We start from the raw sequence: 13783 nt of genomic DNA, 5'->3' as shown, positions 1-13783 counted from the left end.
AGAGAGCACACAGAAAACAGATAATGCCAGATAATTACTTCTATTGATAAAATCAGTGAATGGAGACAATGCAATGTAATACATCTAGATTTTACTAAAAGATTTGACATAATTTCTCACCAAATGATGTGTTGATTAAAAATTAGCACTATACAAAATGAATGTACCACATGCTAAAAAGATTGTGACTCAGAAAGTAATTCTAGAGAGCATTTATAATGGTGTGTTGCAGGATCAGTTCTATTCAACGCATTTATCATTTACTGGGAAACTTCACAGATAAATCATAATGGAGACCATTAACAAGGAAAAAAAGTAGTTCTATCAAGTGATTGGAATTTCATGGTAAACTGGGTTCCCTGGAATAATGGTGCAATGTAGTTCAATGCAAACACACGCCTATAAAATGCAAAAATATAGATCACACACGTAATATGTAGAGCTCTGCTTTAGAGAGCAGCATGTCCAACACAGAATTGGAGACGAGATGGATAACAGCTCTGAAGAGTTTATAGTGCTGTAGAACAGGAGAAGGTGAGTTGTACCCCTTTCCCCAAACACAGACTGACCACGGATGTGGATCAGCAGCGGATGTGGATCAGCAGCGGATGATGTTTCCAAGGGGCCTTAGGAAATACAGAACAGGAGCCTGAGCGTCAGCCTGAAACTCATGGGAATTAAATTAATGCACCTAAGACAGGAACATTTTTCCCCACTGACAAACAATATTTTGCACCAAACAATATTTTGCACACGTGAGTTTAAATAAGAGAAGCTTATATGGGGTTGGGTGAGAAAATTTACAGCAAACAAAACTTCTGTCCCTCAGAACATACTGGCTGCAGTCCCGACCTGGTGCGCCCCAGAGAGCAAAGAAAATATCAGCCACAACCCTCCTCCTGTAATCATCCCCCACTTTTCAGCTTATAATCCACCTGATTAGGGGTCAAACTGTTGTCCCAAAAGACAGAGCTTGACTGGTGCTGTGTCAGCTCAACGCGTCACCACTCTGCACCCGTACGGAGAAGCCAGAAAGGACCCCGTGGTCTAAGCTGAACTTAGCAACTCCACCCGGCTGCTCGCCACCCCCTCGCCGCTGGACTGGCTCGTAGCTGCTTCTGCCAGCTGTGCTCTCTGCCAGTTGTCCCCATCAGCTGTGTTTGCTGTCTGCGAGCTGCTCGGCGGTGTCACTAGCAGGCAGCGTGGCTGCTCGGCTCTCTCAGCTGCAGGCTGCTCCGGTGTTTTGCTGGATTGTTTCACATAGCAGTGCCTGCAGTGCTTCAGCTCTTTGGGAAGGTTCGGCGATGCACAGGAATGCGGTAAAGTCATCGCCACAGAAAGGCAAGTCCCCAAATACTCTCTCTTAAAGATCGCTTCAGTCACTCTCTCCTTGGGGTTTCTTTGCCAACTCTTCCTGCTCCAGCAATTATGTACCGTTAATTTTGTAGGATTGCCCAGGCTTTTCCCATCCTTTTACCTTCGCGGATTTTAACAGAAATGCTGTCAGTATTACAAAATACCTATGAAATTTAAGTCTGTTAAGGCCTGACATGTCATCTGTTGTAGTCAGCAGCTCCCGCTGTCCTAGAGGTTCCCAGAGCAGATGCGTCCTGCACAACAGCCAGGTCCACTAGTCTCTCCAGAGCTCCGGCTTACCCAAGCAGAAAAAAATCCCAGCAGATAATGTGTCCCTGTACTTGTATTTAACACAACAATCAGCAAAAATATCCTTGTAAAATAATGCTTCAGATTGTGGTGGGTTTTTTTTCATATGGAGTGTATCTCTGCAATAAATATTCCGTGTTCCTTGGTTTTCCTACAGCTTCAATTAAATAGTTAAAGCATCCAAGTTTTCCTATTTGTAGGATTCACTGCAGTACTGAAGCAACAGGGAAAAAGCAAACTTATTAGGCAACATCAGTAAGACCAATCACTTGCCTATTTTTGTCTGTTTGTCAGAGTAAGATAAAGGAACGGGTTATCCTACAAAACATTAGGGCTAACCTTTAGTTGGTACCCTGCAGTGGTCTTATAGATGACTTAGCTGAACTGAACCAGTTAGACGGTCATTGCTGTTATACATACAAGCTGCAAATTTCTACCAAATTTAATGCTTAAAGCATTAGCCTTGCTCTTCACTTCTTCAGATCAATTTTCCTTTTCAAAGGAACTTAAGAAAACAGAGATGAGTCTAAAATGACTGTAATGCATTACGTGCTAGGTTCCCCAAACCAGGCAAGGCTGGAAGCAGAACCACGAGTTGAATGGGAAAGAGAGGAAAAGATATAAAACTACTGCTGCGCAACCAGCTGTGTTACTCTCGACAGCTCTAACAGGAAAACCATAGCCCCTTTCTCCTTTGTCATAAACCCACTCTCACCCCTTCTGCTCCTCACAATCATTGTCTCCCTTCCTATCTGTTGACAAAACCTTTATAGTACGAGTACCATAAACTACTTTATCCTTGTGATTGCTTTTTCGGGGTTTTAATTAACATTCTTTTTCTGCAGCACCATGCGTTTCATGATGGACAGTATATGGAAGACTATGGGCCACTTACCTGCTATGCGAAGCTGGCTCGCCTGGGAACATCCAGGGATCAGTGCCTAGGAAGAAAAGGACCATCTGAAGAAGGAGCCCTCCCTCCTACACTCTGTTAGGAATTCATCTAGGGAAAAAAAAATCACAGTGGGACCGGTGATTTGGTTCCAATCTAGCTGCAATTTTGAAGGAGTTGAAACTCCTTGGATGGAAATCATCTCACCTACTGTTAGATGTCTATGGAGCAGGTGTGTACATGGGGCTAGGTATCTAGGCTCCTGTTGTGATCATTGAGACCTAGTAAACGCTAGCAATGGGATTCAGGGGGGGATTCACGCAGCCAGAAGTAGGACGCTGCTTCAGAGTCGGGTGGGACACTGTGGAGGTGCCGTTGTCTGCACCGACGTCGAGGGGCACCCCACTCATCTTCAAGTCTAGGCTGCAGGGACCTACATTTAAGCAGGAGGAATTTCACTCCGTATTTTTTTATTCTCTGTGTTCAGTAAGCCCAAAGGAAGCATAGCACATACTAATAAGCCCATAGCAATTTCTAGTCCTAAATGGTACTAAACAAATAGCATTAAGAAAAGGAACTGTAATAGGTTTGACTTGTAAAACATATGCAAGCATTGGTTGCATAGGAACTAACACATAAAACTCATTGTAATTATGTCAGTGATAGTAACAACTACAGGGAAGATTAATTTCATACTGTCTCTAAATTAGCATCTTCTATTTTCTAGAGGTGGAAAAAGAAGAAAGCATGAAGAAAGCATTTGCGCTTGAAGGGGTGGATTTTGAGATCTACTTATAATAAGATAATTATCACTTTTTAGGGTTCAGCAGGAGATAAGCTTATTATGCTTAATAACGGCTCTATTAAGAACACAGAGCCAAATAATCAACAGTTGTCCTGCCTTACAAGATTTACAATTAAAGGGTGTGATCTGGAGCAGTAAAAGGAAGAACAGCAAAGTAGACATAAGTGAGAGATAAACTGCTCTGCTTAGAAGCTGAACACAGCAAAACAAAAGGCTATTAAAGCATATCTGAAGTAGGTTAATAAGACTACTGTCACCAGTACCTGTAATGCCTATAGTAGAGTATATTTGCGAAACCTGTGAGTGTCATTAAAAAAAAAATTGAAGTCATGTTTAAAAGGATGCCCTTCATAAAGCAGTATTTCAGTAATTGCTGATTTGACCTTTGGACTTCAAAACAAAACACTATAACAGTACTATAGCTGTAACATTAGGAATCATGACAGTTGATTCACCGTCCCAGAAAAATTAGCAGTAGCAAGCTAAACTAATAAAGCAGAAAGAGGAGCTCTAGGAATATTTTAACACTCTGTTGGGACTGCTGAGTTCACAGCGTCACTCCAGCAATTAGTCTGAAAGCTTTTCAAATTCCTGTTACGAATGAGGTTTTGGAGGGGGAAAGGGCACAGCATGTTCATCGTACCCCTCCTCTCTGATGGGTAAGGATGAGCTCAGACAGAAACAAAAAGCCTAAACTTCCTGTAAATATTTTTTTCTGATTTCTTTCTGTCCCCCTGCCAGTTCTATCAATCTTTATGGGAAACTTCAAAAAATTTTCAGGCTATTTAGCCCAACTACTGGGCTAAATTTGGCCTTGAAGTCAATGTGTACCCTAGAAAGTAACGCAGGGCAATAGGACTGAACTGCAAAGTGAAAGACTAGATGCTGAAGAGCCAACACCCACACCCTACACTTTATGGACAATTTATTTCCATATAGCCTGAATGCTCCTTGATGGCTGGAGTGCATTGCATGCTGCCCTGGAGAACCTACTCTAGTTTAGCTCGTGAAAGAAATTCACTTCCCATGCTCCCAGACCCAAGCGCAGTAAATGGAGACAGTCAGAAGGTTCAGGTCAAAAGCTTGCTCCTTGTCTGAACTAAAATGCTAATGCAGGGGCAACTTTATCTTGCACATCACTTGCAAGAAATTCAGTAGGAATTCTGTGCATCACCCAAAATATTAAATTTAGCCCTCAGACAATTTGAAATTAAGAATGTATGCAAATATTTTATATAACAGCGGTTTCGTAATCTCCTTTTAAATCCTAAATAAAACATCCTGTTACTCTATTTTTATTGCCAGCTTGACATGAACATTTAATGTGCAAGTATATTTTATGAATATATAAATAGCTACTTTTTCAAAACACGGCTCAAATGTGTAGCTGCAGGTGATTCACTAAGTAAAAAAGAAGTATATAATACACAGAGAAGTATAATACACAAAGAAGTATATAATAAATTTATAATACAAAAATACAATTGTCTGGTAAGTGTACACAAAAGAAGGTCCATCCGCATATAAAAAAAGCTCTTGAAGACTTAACAGTCATCTTCAAATAGTTGCTTCATGGTTTGAAACTCCCCTTAGATGCTGAAAACCAGGAAGTATCTGTTTCAGATAGGCAAACGGACTCTTGGCATTTCCCAAGATGTTTTTCTTCCATTGCTTTTCAGCTACATGTTAATTCCAGACACTGTAAGTTGGAGTTTCTCAAACGCCTTCTCCTTTTCTAGCCTCTAAACCTCTATGATCACATGAAACAGATTAAGAAATAATGAAACACTGTGTAGTTTGTGCACTATATTATTTTCTTTTATGTATTACTAAAAAATTTGTTTCCTCTCTGCCATAAAGTACAGTACCTCCAGCTGTTTGATCTAAACCCACAACAGTATTAAAGAAGTGTTCTTTTGTTTTTACCAACTTGGCAATGGCTCATAACAGTTTTCCCTTCAGACTTTGCCCATGGAAGGAAAACGAGAGGAACATTGCTTGTATCTTCAAAATTATTGTGTAAAGTTTTATATATATGTACATATGCATATATATAGATCCAGTAATTGCCATGCTTTTTATCTCAGCTTTCTCAAATTCATTCTCCGGAAAGCATAATCAGGTGGTGAAAAAAAATGATCAACACCCTTTCAAAGAACAGAGAACTGTGTTGCTTTCCTTTTTGCTTCCTCTGAATTTCTATTGAAATTTCTATATTTTATCTGGGTTTAAAAGTTGATTTTTAAACTAGAATTTTAGAGGCCTTTTATGGGTGATTGGAAATCTATCATGGCATCACGGTCTACCAGACAAGTATTACAAATCTGTGATATGTTATAGAGGGAAAATATCCCCAAATGATGTTATTACTGCTTGGAGAAGGCATCAGAACCAACATCTACAGCGGGAAACCATGGCAGGACTGACTGAGGAGAGGAACTTCATCATCCACCATCACCTATGGATGAAGACAGGATCTGGAGAAGGCAGCTCGCAACTGAGAGGACATTTCTCGTGACAGTTTTGGTATTGGTTATTCAGAGATCACAGATGTCCTGTTAAGTAAATGTCTCACTTGGCAGACATGTAGTCTAATCACTCCTGAAGTTGAAAAGTCAACTAGGAGCTCTGTCTGGAGGGACACCAGGACTAAAAGTAGGGCCAAAGAAGAGAAGGGGTAAAATATTGAGCAGCCTTCCTGATGTGAGCAACCTTCCAGGTGTGAGTTTCAGCAGTATCCCAGAACACCCAGCTCTGCAGTGCTTTCCAATCCTTGTTTCATCAGTAGGTATAACACAAATGAGAATTAGGTTGTATTTCACAGCGCTTTTCCATCTAAGAGTGAGATCCTTCATGTATCAAATAATCCCTGCGTCTGCAGGAGTTTGTACGAGGTCGGCAGCACGTTTAATTTCTGCACATCTCCATTATCCCCCCTACATATGTGTGTTTATATGGGGGATAGGGAGTGAAAAGGTGGAGGAAGCAGAGTAGTCCTCCTGAGCTATAGCAAGGTAATGAGAAGATTTTATTGTATCCCACAAGTGCTAAACTCTGGTCACATACCAGAATTGGAGGTAGGGCTGCTCACAAGTGCTCAGGAGGCACAGGTGAAGCAGTATGAACCAAGGAGGAGTGGATAGAGCAGAAAACTTCCTCAGCAGGAAACTGTTGCTCTGGGCCAATGGATCTACCATACCTTTTCTTTGTAAACAGCATCCCAAAATGGTTTTGGTAAATCCCTGAAGCTCCATTATATTTGAGTTCAAGCTACAACTCCAGCAATCTCTTGAGCAAAGTTCAACGAACCAAGAAGAATCACCTACAACTCTTTAGGATCGTTTCCACTTGGGTTCTTTCTCTGTGATGCAACTCTGAAACAATCTTTAGAGACTGTCTAGTTCCTACAAGGTCTGCACAATCCTCTCTGGGTCACTAGAAAAAGCCTCCCCATCTGTCTCAGACCTTGAACTGCTCAGAATAGCTCCCAGGCTCTGCTCCTGCTACCCATGCCCTTCTCCCCATCTCTGCACTCTCACGGCTTCTCCAGCTGACCGTGTTGCTCTCAGGGAAGGACACTTTCCTCCCCTCCTTTGTGACTTTCACCACGCCCCAAGTGCAGCAGCCAGGACAGTGCACAGGAGTATCTGGGGACCTCCAGCCTTGCTATTTGGAATGGTGGTGTCTCCCCAAAGTTCACAGGACTTGCTCAGTTTATTGAGTGACTGCAAACAGGAGAGGACACCAGAATACTCTGCTACTTGTTTGTTTGTTTTTTTTTTCTGTGAGGTGCTTATAGGATAGCTCTTCAGTGGTCATGGGGCAGTGCCTGCCACCATGGGGCATGACCTGGGAGCATTACTAGGGCTTATATAGGCAGCGTTCTGCATCTGTGCTAGTTTTAATCCCTATAGTTTTTTAGTCCCCTGAGAGAGACCCCAATTTTGTCTGCACATCCTCTGGCAGCTCTATTTCCCCCTTGTGATGGAAATGCTCCCTGCATGAGAAAGCCCTGGGAGTCTCCTTCTCTCTGAGCCCAAGGTGCCCACCTTGCCTTCATTTCATAATCCTCCACGGCAGCATTTGCGCTTTGTACATTTGCAGTGAGCACAGTGAGAGGTCTCCCAGCCCAGGTCTCTCCGTGCCGCTGCCAGGGCTGCAGCCACCTGTACCCACAGATCTGGGAGCAGGGAAGCCACGGAGCCACCTCACAGCCCAGGGCAGGGATCCTGGCGGGACCCCGTGCTCGGGGGCATCCCAGGGAGGTTGCATTCTTGCTTTCATCGTGGTGCTGAGCACTGATGTCTGACTGTTCCTATATCCCCCCCCGCCCCCGTCACATTACCCCAAACCACAGAGGTGACTGGCGTGCCTGGATATCACACTCACCTTTCTCTGCCACGTCGGCAGCTGTGTGGTGTTTGCAAGCCTGCGCCTGGGAAGGGGTGAGGGCCAGGAAAGGGGTCGCTGCTCCACTCGGCCAGGCAGCAGCTCTGCTGTAGGGCTGTCTTGTTCTCTACTTCACACTCATCGTGGACCCAGTGATATTTTTCTTCTTTGTTCCAGATACATTGGCAACCTGAGTGGCAAATAGTCCCTGCATGAGAATGACAAGTTGCTTTAACTTTTGAGGAGATTCCCGTTACACCTGATGACAGGAAAAAGTAATTACCAGAACCTTCACAAGAAGTTAAACATTCAAAATATATTACATATCAAAACTTACCAAGAAGCCAATTATGTCAATGACATTTTATGATCTTTGTAACTATGGGGAGACCTCCAAAAGTGCTGACTTATCACAGAAATCTAAATATGTGTTGCAAAAACACCCCTTTCGTTATTCATAATTGCAAACCCAAGAGGGACTGCTGTGATCAGTTGGTATGACACAGGCTAGTTCCAAAAAACTCCTGAATTATTGAGCAAGAGCATTTCTTTCGGAAAAGCATTCACATCTCATTTAAAAATTTCTACTACAGGAGAATTCACCACAGCTCTTGACAAGCTGTTCTGACAGTTAAAATATCAGCCTTTGAATTTGTCTAGTTTCATTAACAGACACTGAATCTTACCTTTGCAAGTTTAAAGAGCTTCTGCCACTGTATTTCTGCCCCTATAGTTACACTGAGACTGTCATGACACTGAGCCTTCTCTTGTCTGTTAAAGACAGCTTGAGCTCCTTGGTGGTCTCACTGGAAGATGCGTTTCTCCAGTCCTTCAGACATTTTTGTGGGTTTTCTTTGAAGCAAGCTTATTTTTTCAGTATATTTCATAGATTTCTGACACCAGAATGGGACAAAGTGTTCCAGCAAGAAGGTACCAGTATAACAAACAGCTGAATTATAACATCTCTGCCTTTACTTGTATTTATATCTGAGGTTGCTCTACCTCCTTTTTGATTAAAGCTTTCATTGGGAACTCATGCTCAGGTGGTCGTCCAACAGGGCCCCGAGTTTCCTCCAGTGTCTCTTTGCTCTATCAGGGTCCTTCTTTTCTCCATTCTTTGTTCCAAGACACACTACTACATTTCGCCATATCAAAATTTGTTGTTTGTGTCCAGCTTACTGAGCATAGCAGAGCCTTCTGTACATGTCCCCTTCATTTAATTTGTGCTACTTACCTCAGTGTAACTGATTTGGGCTATCACCATCTTTCCACGTTACACAAAATCAGCATAAACCTTTCGCAAGAATGGGCAGCAGGATACTTTGAGACTAAACCTAAAATCACCCATTTTAGGTGGAAAAAAATCCAAGTGTACAGGGAGTAGCACGGAGAATATTTACTTTTTCTTTCTCTGCAGAAATGAAGCCTAATGGCATATTCTTGGTGGTCAGTGGACATTAGCTGGTGATTTTCTGTGTTCCCTTTATGGCTCTGTAAGGCAGGAGCCTAGAATTAACAGGGTTTTGAAATGCAAAGTAAGATTTTTCCCTTTACATTTCAACTCCTTCAGGTTCTGTGGGACTCAGCTGGTGGGTTTTTTGGCTAACAAAGGCAGGTTGGAGAAAGCAGCTGACTACAGACGCTTTTAAATCCCAACCTGAGAAGTTCTCTCTCCACTGAAGATCTGTATCTATAATAAATTTAATCCGTGCCAACACTTGGGAAAGTTCATGTTTAATCTAATCTAATCTTAAATGACAGTAAAATATTTGGCTGTAGATTCTTGTATCACTTGTAACACGTTCTGTATTTTTTGTTGAAGTCTTTATCCTTTTCTCAAAAACAACAAAAAAGAAAGAAAGAGTTGGGATGGGAACGAACAAGCAGTGAAAGCAGAACTTCAAAAAAGTGTAAAAGACCTAAAATTACACCTGCAGCTCCATGCTCGGAGAAGATAAACAGCCAGATACACACACACAAACTCCATTTTTCTTTGATGTCCCTAATACAAATGCCGACCAAGACCTCTCTTGCTTACTTTTACGAAATAAACACGTGAAATCAGAGCCCAAGGCGGATGTATTACCAACTAGCTATTTCCTATTGTGTTCACTGAAGCTACGAGGAGCAAGATAACAAGAAAGGAATAAAATCCAGGTTGTAATACAAGCCTGAACGGCATATTGATGCCAGTAGGAGTGTATTTTTCTGCTCTTATTTTATTAAAATATATATGAAATTGCTAGGTTAGTCACCGATTTCACAGAAAACCAGTGAGCACTGGCTGGCTCCACACGGTTATCCAAGCCAAGGGCTCTTTATGGAGGTGACATGCCCCCTGTTCTCCAGCCACATCCGTGCTCCAGCTTCCATACCAGTCTCCTCTTTCACCTTTTGTCAGCAAGTTTACCCTCTCCCCTCTCATCTCCCACTCCCACTTTTACCCACAGTGAAAGGCAGATTAGAGACAAACCCCCTGCACCAAAAAAATCCAGCCCTCCCCCCAAACAATCCAAACCATCCCATCCCCTCCCTCCCAGCCAGGGTGTTTACAAATCTACTTACCCTGACCCAGTGCTCAGATTTCTCTCTCTCTTTGCTCTTTTGCCGCGGTGAGGAGCTAACATCCTCGCTTTAGGGGGAAAACTGAGAGCAGTTACCTCTTTGACGCCATCTTTGCAAAGACCACACGGGAGAGGTTGGATGCTGCACAGGAGTGGTCTGCTTTAGTTGTCCCCATCCGTCCCACGTTGTCAAGCCATCCAGCAGCTTTCTCTGGTAATGTCTGGTTCTGTCTGCAACACGCACGGGGTGAGCAGCCACGAGGCTCCCACAGGCAGCACGAGAGGACCGCTGGCAGGGTGGCCAAGCCCTGAGACAGTGTGAGCGGCCAGGGGCAACTGAGTCAGCATCTCCCGTGCCAGCTGGAGCCTGTGGCCGGTTTGGCCCCACTCTGAGCTCTCTGGTGCGGAGCTGTGACACACAGTACAGATGTGTCTGCCGGGTCTCTGCTGTTCCTCAGATTTATGCAACAAGTACTGCTCTTTCTGGCTGCCTGCCTCTGATGTCTGCTCTGACAGAGGTTCTCCTGCTTTCCTCTCTCCCAAACACACACAGCTCTCACAAACCATGCTGACGTCTTTTCTTTGCACAAGGTCCTTAGTCTGCCCAGTCCACAGACTCAGACGGGCATATTTTTAAGCGTTTATTTCATCAAGGAGTCTAGTTATGTGCTGTATTCTTAGGCAAGGAATGTGGTTGTCTCATCCATCGCCTTGGATCAGCTTTCGCCCCACTGCCCATATTCTGCCCTTCCTCAGCCCTTTCTCACCATCTTCAGCTGCACCTTTTTGTAGTATCTTCTCCAGCTTCTTCCCACAAAAGAGCTGCTGAGCAAGTTGTTTTCTCCACACCGTGCAGAGCAGACATATTTCACAGCAGACCATGCTGCAGCCAGCAAAGGCTCTGGAGAGACCCAGGTCTTTAAGTTTCTCCACAAGACTCAGCTCGCGTTGAGAGAGCAGCCTTCAGCAAGCAGCCAGAACTGCGAGTGTCTTCCCGCAGCTGACATAAGGTGGAAAAGTTTATACTGCTGTGTTGTGTGCCCCGGCTAATTCAGAAGAAATGCGATCATGTAAAAACACCTAGATGGAATCCTTATCATTGAGTGGTCTAGAACGTATCATTGTGAAAATAAGACATTCTTGTTAAAACATGCTGCACTTGCACTCGTGTCTGTACATCAGGAGCAGTGTCCCACGATCAAGTGGTGTTGGGGAGCTTTTCACAAGAGTGTCCACAGTCTTGTGGCTGAGACCTTTTCCTGCAGAGTTTTGGAAGCAGAATTAATCTGCTGGGAACTGGCATGGCATTTCTGCCACAAGAAAGGTTTTCTGTACAGTTTTGTTCTTGTGGGGGACAGGAACAGGAAGAGTCAGGAGCACCTTAAGGAGCTTGAGATGAAGCTTAACCCTGTGCCTGCAATGTTCTGGGGGACCTTCGCTGCTGGGGAAAGGAGAGACGGTGCTAGCAGCCAAAACTGGAGCCCAGTTCCTTCCCAACCTCCTTACTGGAGTATTTGTTTACTATTGAAGCTCTTATGGTTGCAGACTGTGACTCAGCTTTCTTGTGTATAAATGTCAGCAAAAGTAAAAAGAGCTTTTTAGCTTAGAGTTAAAAGTTTGGGAACAGCTGAATTTGTGAAGCTCTGCCCCTGCCGTGATGTGGATCCCTCCTGTCAGAAGTCACGGTGTACATTTAAGGTCACCAACCATTCGCCTCATTAAGAGCTACTCTAACATTGGGAACAGTCTCCAGAGAGAGTGAAATTCCTGAAAGAAATCCCCCAAGTTTTCAACAAATTCTCTTTATGATCGCTGGATCCCAAGACATTCCCGGGCTGTGTTTATTACAGTTCAGGAACACAGAAAAGAGCGCGTGATGACTACAGTTGTAGATTTTGTAGTCTGGGACTATTGGCTGATTATACCAGCTCTTCTATAATATTTAATATAATAGTATATTAATATTTATTATATATGATATGCACCATGCGTTGTATTAACAGCTGATTATGTATTATATTATTACAATAACAGTCACTCCTTAGAGCCATTTCCACAAGCTGAAGCTTCTTGTGGTCTTGGGAGGTCACTCTGCAGCCAGAAATGGCTGAAGTACAAAGATCTAGGTATCCCCAGCCTTTGATTAGCTGTGTTTTCCATGCATTCTCTTGACAAATTACATTGCCTCCTCCAGAACAGAGCTATGTGAGTTAAGCTGACAATCCAGCTGCTCCTTTTTTTTTTTTTTTTTTTGCCGCCACAGGTTTGAAAAAACCCAGTGTATGCTGTCCAGAATATGGTCCCAGCAAGAACAATTCCAAATATTACCTCCATCTGAGGTGAGACAGAACTTACAGGATGATTTCTTCCATGCTATTTTGAACACACGTCAGTTTATGGCAATACTCATTAACTACTATTGAAATTTTTATTTGAAGAATACTGAGTTACAAATACTACATAGGAAAACACCAGTCATCAGGTACATAAGCAATGTTTTAACGGCCAAGTGTTTTTCTACATTAAAATCAAAGTAAGATCAATATCCGAGGACCAAGGATGCTAAATTATGTCAGTGTTTTCTGACCATTCTAGTAGATCATAATGTTGAGTTCCTGAGTAAGTGGGGCAGAAATCCATAAAGTGAGTTTCTGTAAAAAAAAAAAAGACACAGAGTTAATGAACAACTTTACGTTAACTTAAAAAAGACCAGCTCAAACTGGAGAACAAGAAGGAAAACTTGAGCTTAGACCTTCATGATTCCATTAACCTCATCTGGTAGGCAAGACTGACTTGGTAGCAGTATGCATCTTTCTACTGCTGTATCCAATTCAACATCCCTTTTAGAAATTCAGGAACAGTTTAAAATTAATTAATAGCATGAATTAAATATGAACTTATAAATACAATACCTGTCCTGCTCTCTCTCTGTTCAATGTTAAATTTGATGTATTTTATGCTTCTCACATAATTTCCATTTTCAGTACTTCACCAATTTTATCTTTAGGTTTCAGAATTAATAGTCTCTTAGAATGCATAATATCCATTCACACCTCTTAGCTAGTTCTTTGCCCACCCACAAATTCATGTTAACATCACTCTAACAGCCTATGCTTAGATCACTTCTTCAAAGTATGCAATGTTTTCATCTTTCATCAGAAACAGTTCTCTAGTAGGAATTCCACTTCTCGAACAATTTGCCTTTTATTCAAATACAGGGCCAGATCAAGACAAAAATACTGCAACCCCATCCAAACACTAACCCAAAAGTGCCCGGCAGCCGGAAAGGCTGCTCCCGACTGCACTACTGCGTGCACATTGGGAACTACAGACACTGGGAACCTCCCTGCAGGGGATGCAAGTGGAAGCAAAAGGAGAACCTCCCTATGCCCGGGTCATCTTGTTGTCAGCACAAGCCTGGTCAACAGAAGCACTCTTCCAACATCCCTGCTGCAGTTACAATGCAGC

The 13783-nt window shown here is 42.9% G+C and overlaps 1 protein-coding gene across 1 annotated transcript in view; it reads right to left on the bottom strand.

The window, feature by feature from the left end:
• Positions 1-12906: 12906 nt before the first annotated feature.
• LOC309684135 (sucrase-isomaltase, intestinal-like) overlaps positions 12907-13783 on the bottom strand; it is a gene marked incomplete at both ends in the record, with an annotated part of 58600 nt that continues 57723 nt past the window's right edge. The window contains one exon of the mRNA XM_082498171.1: positions 12907-12966. Within this exon, the coding sequence (XP_082354297.1) occupies positions 12907-12966 (60 nt within the window). The remainder of the gene's footprint in view (positions 12967-13783) is intronic.

Source organism: Vanellus vanellus (genome assembly GCF_965231255.1).
Source record: "Vanellus vanellus genome assembly, chromosome: 1".
Lineage (NCBI taxonomy): Eukaryota > Metazoa > Chordata > Aves > Charadriiformes > Charadriidae > Vanellus > Vanellus vanellus.
This window is presented reverse-complemented; position numbering and strand designations above follow the sequence as displayed.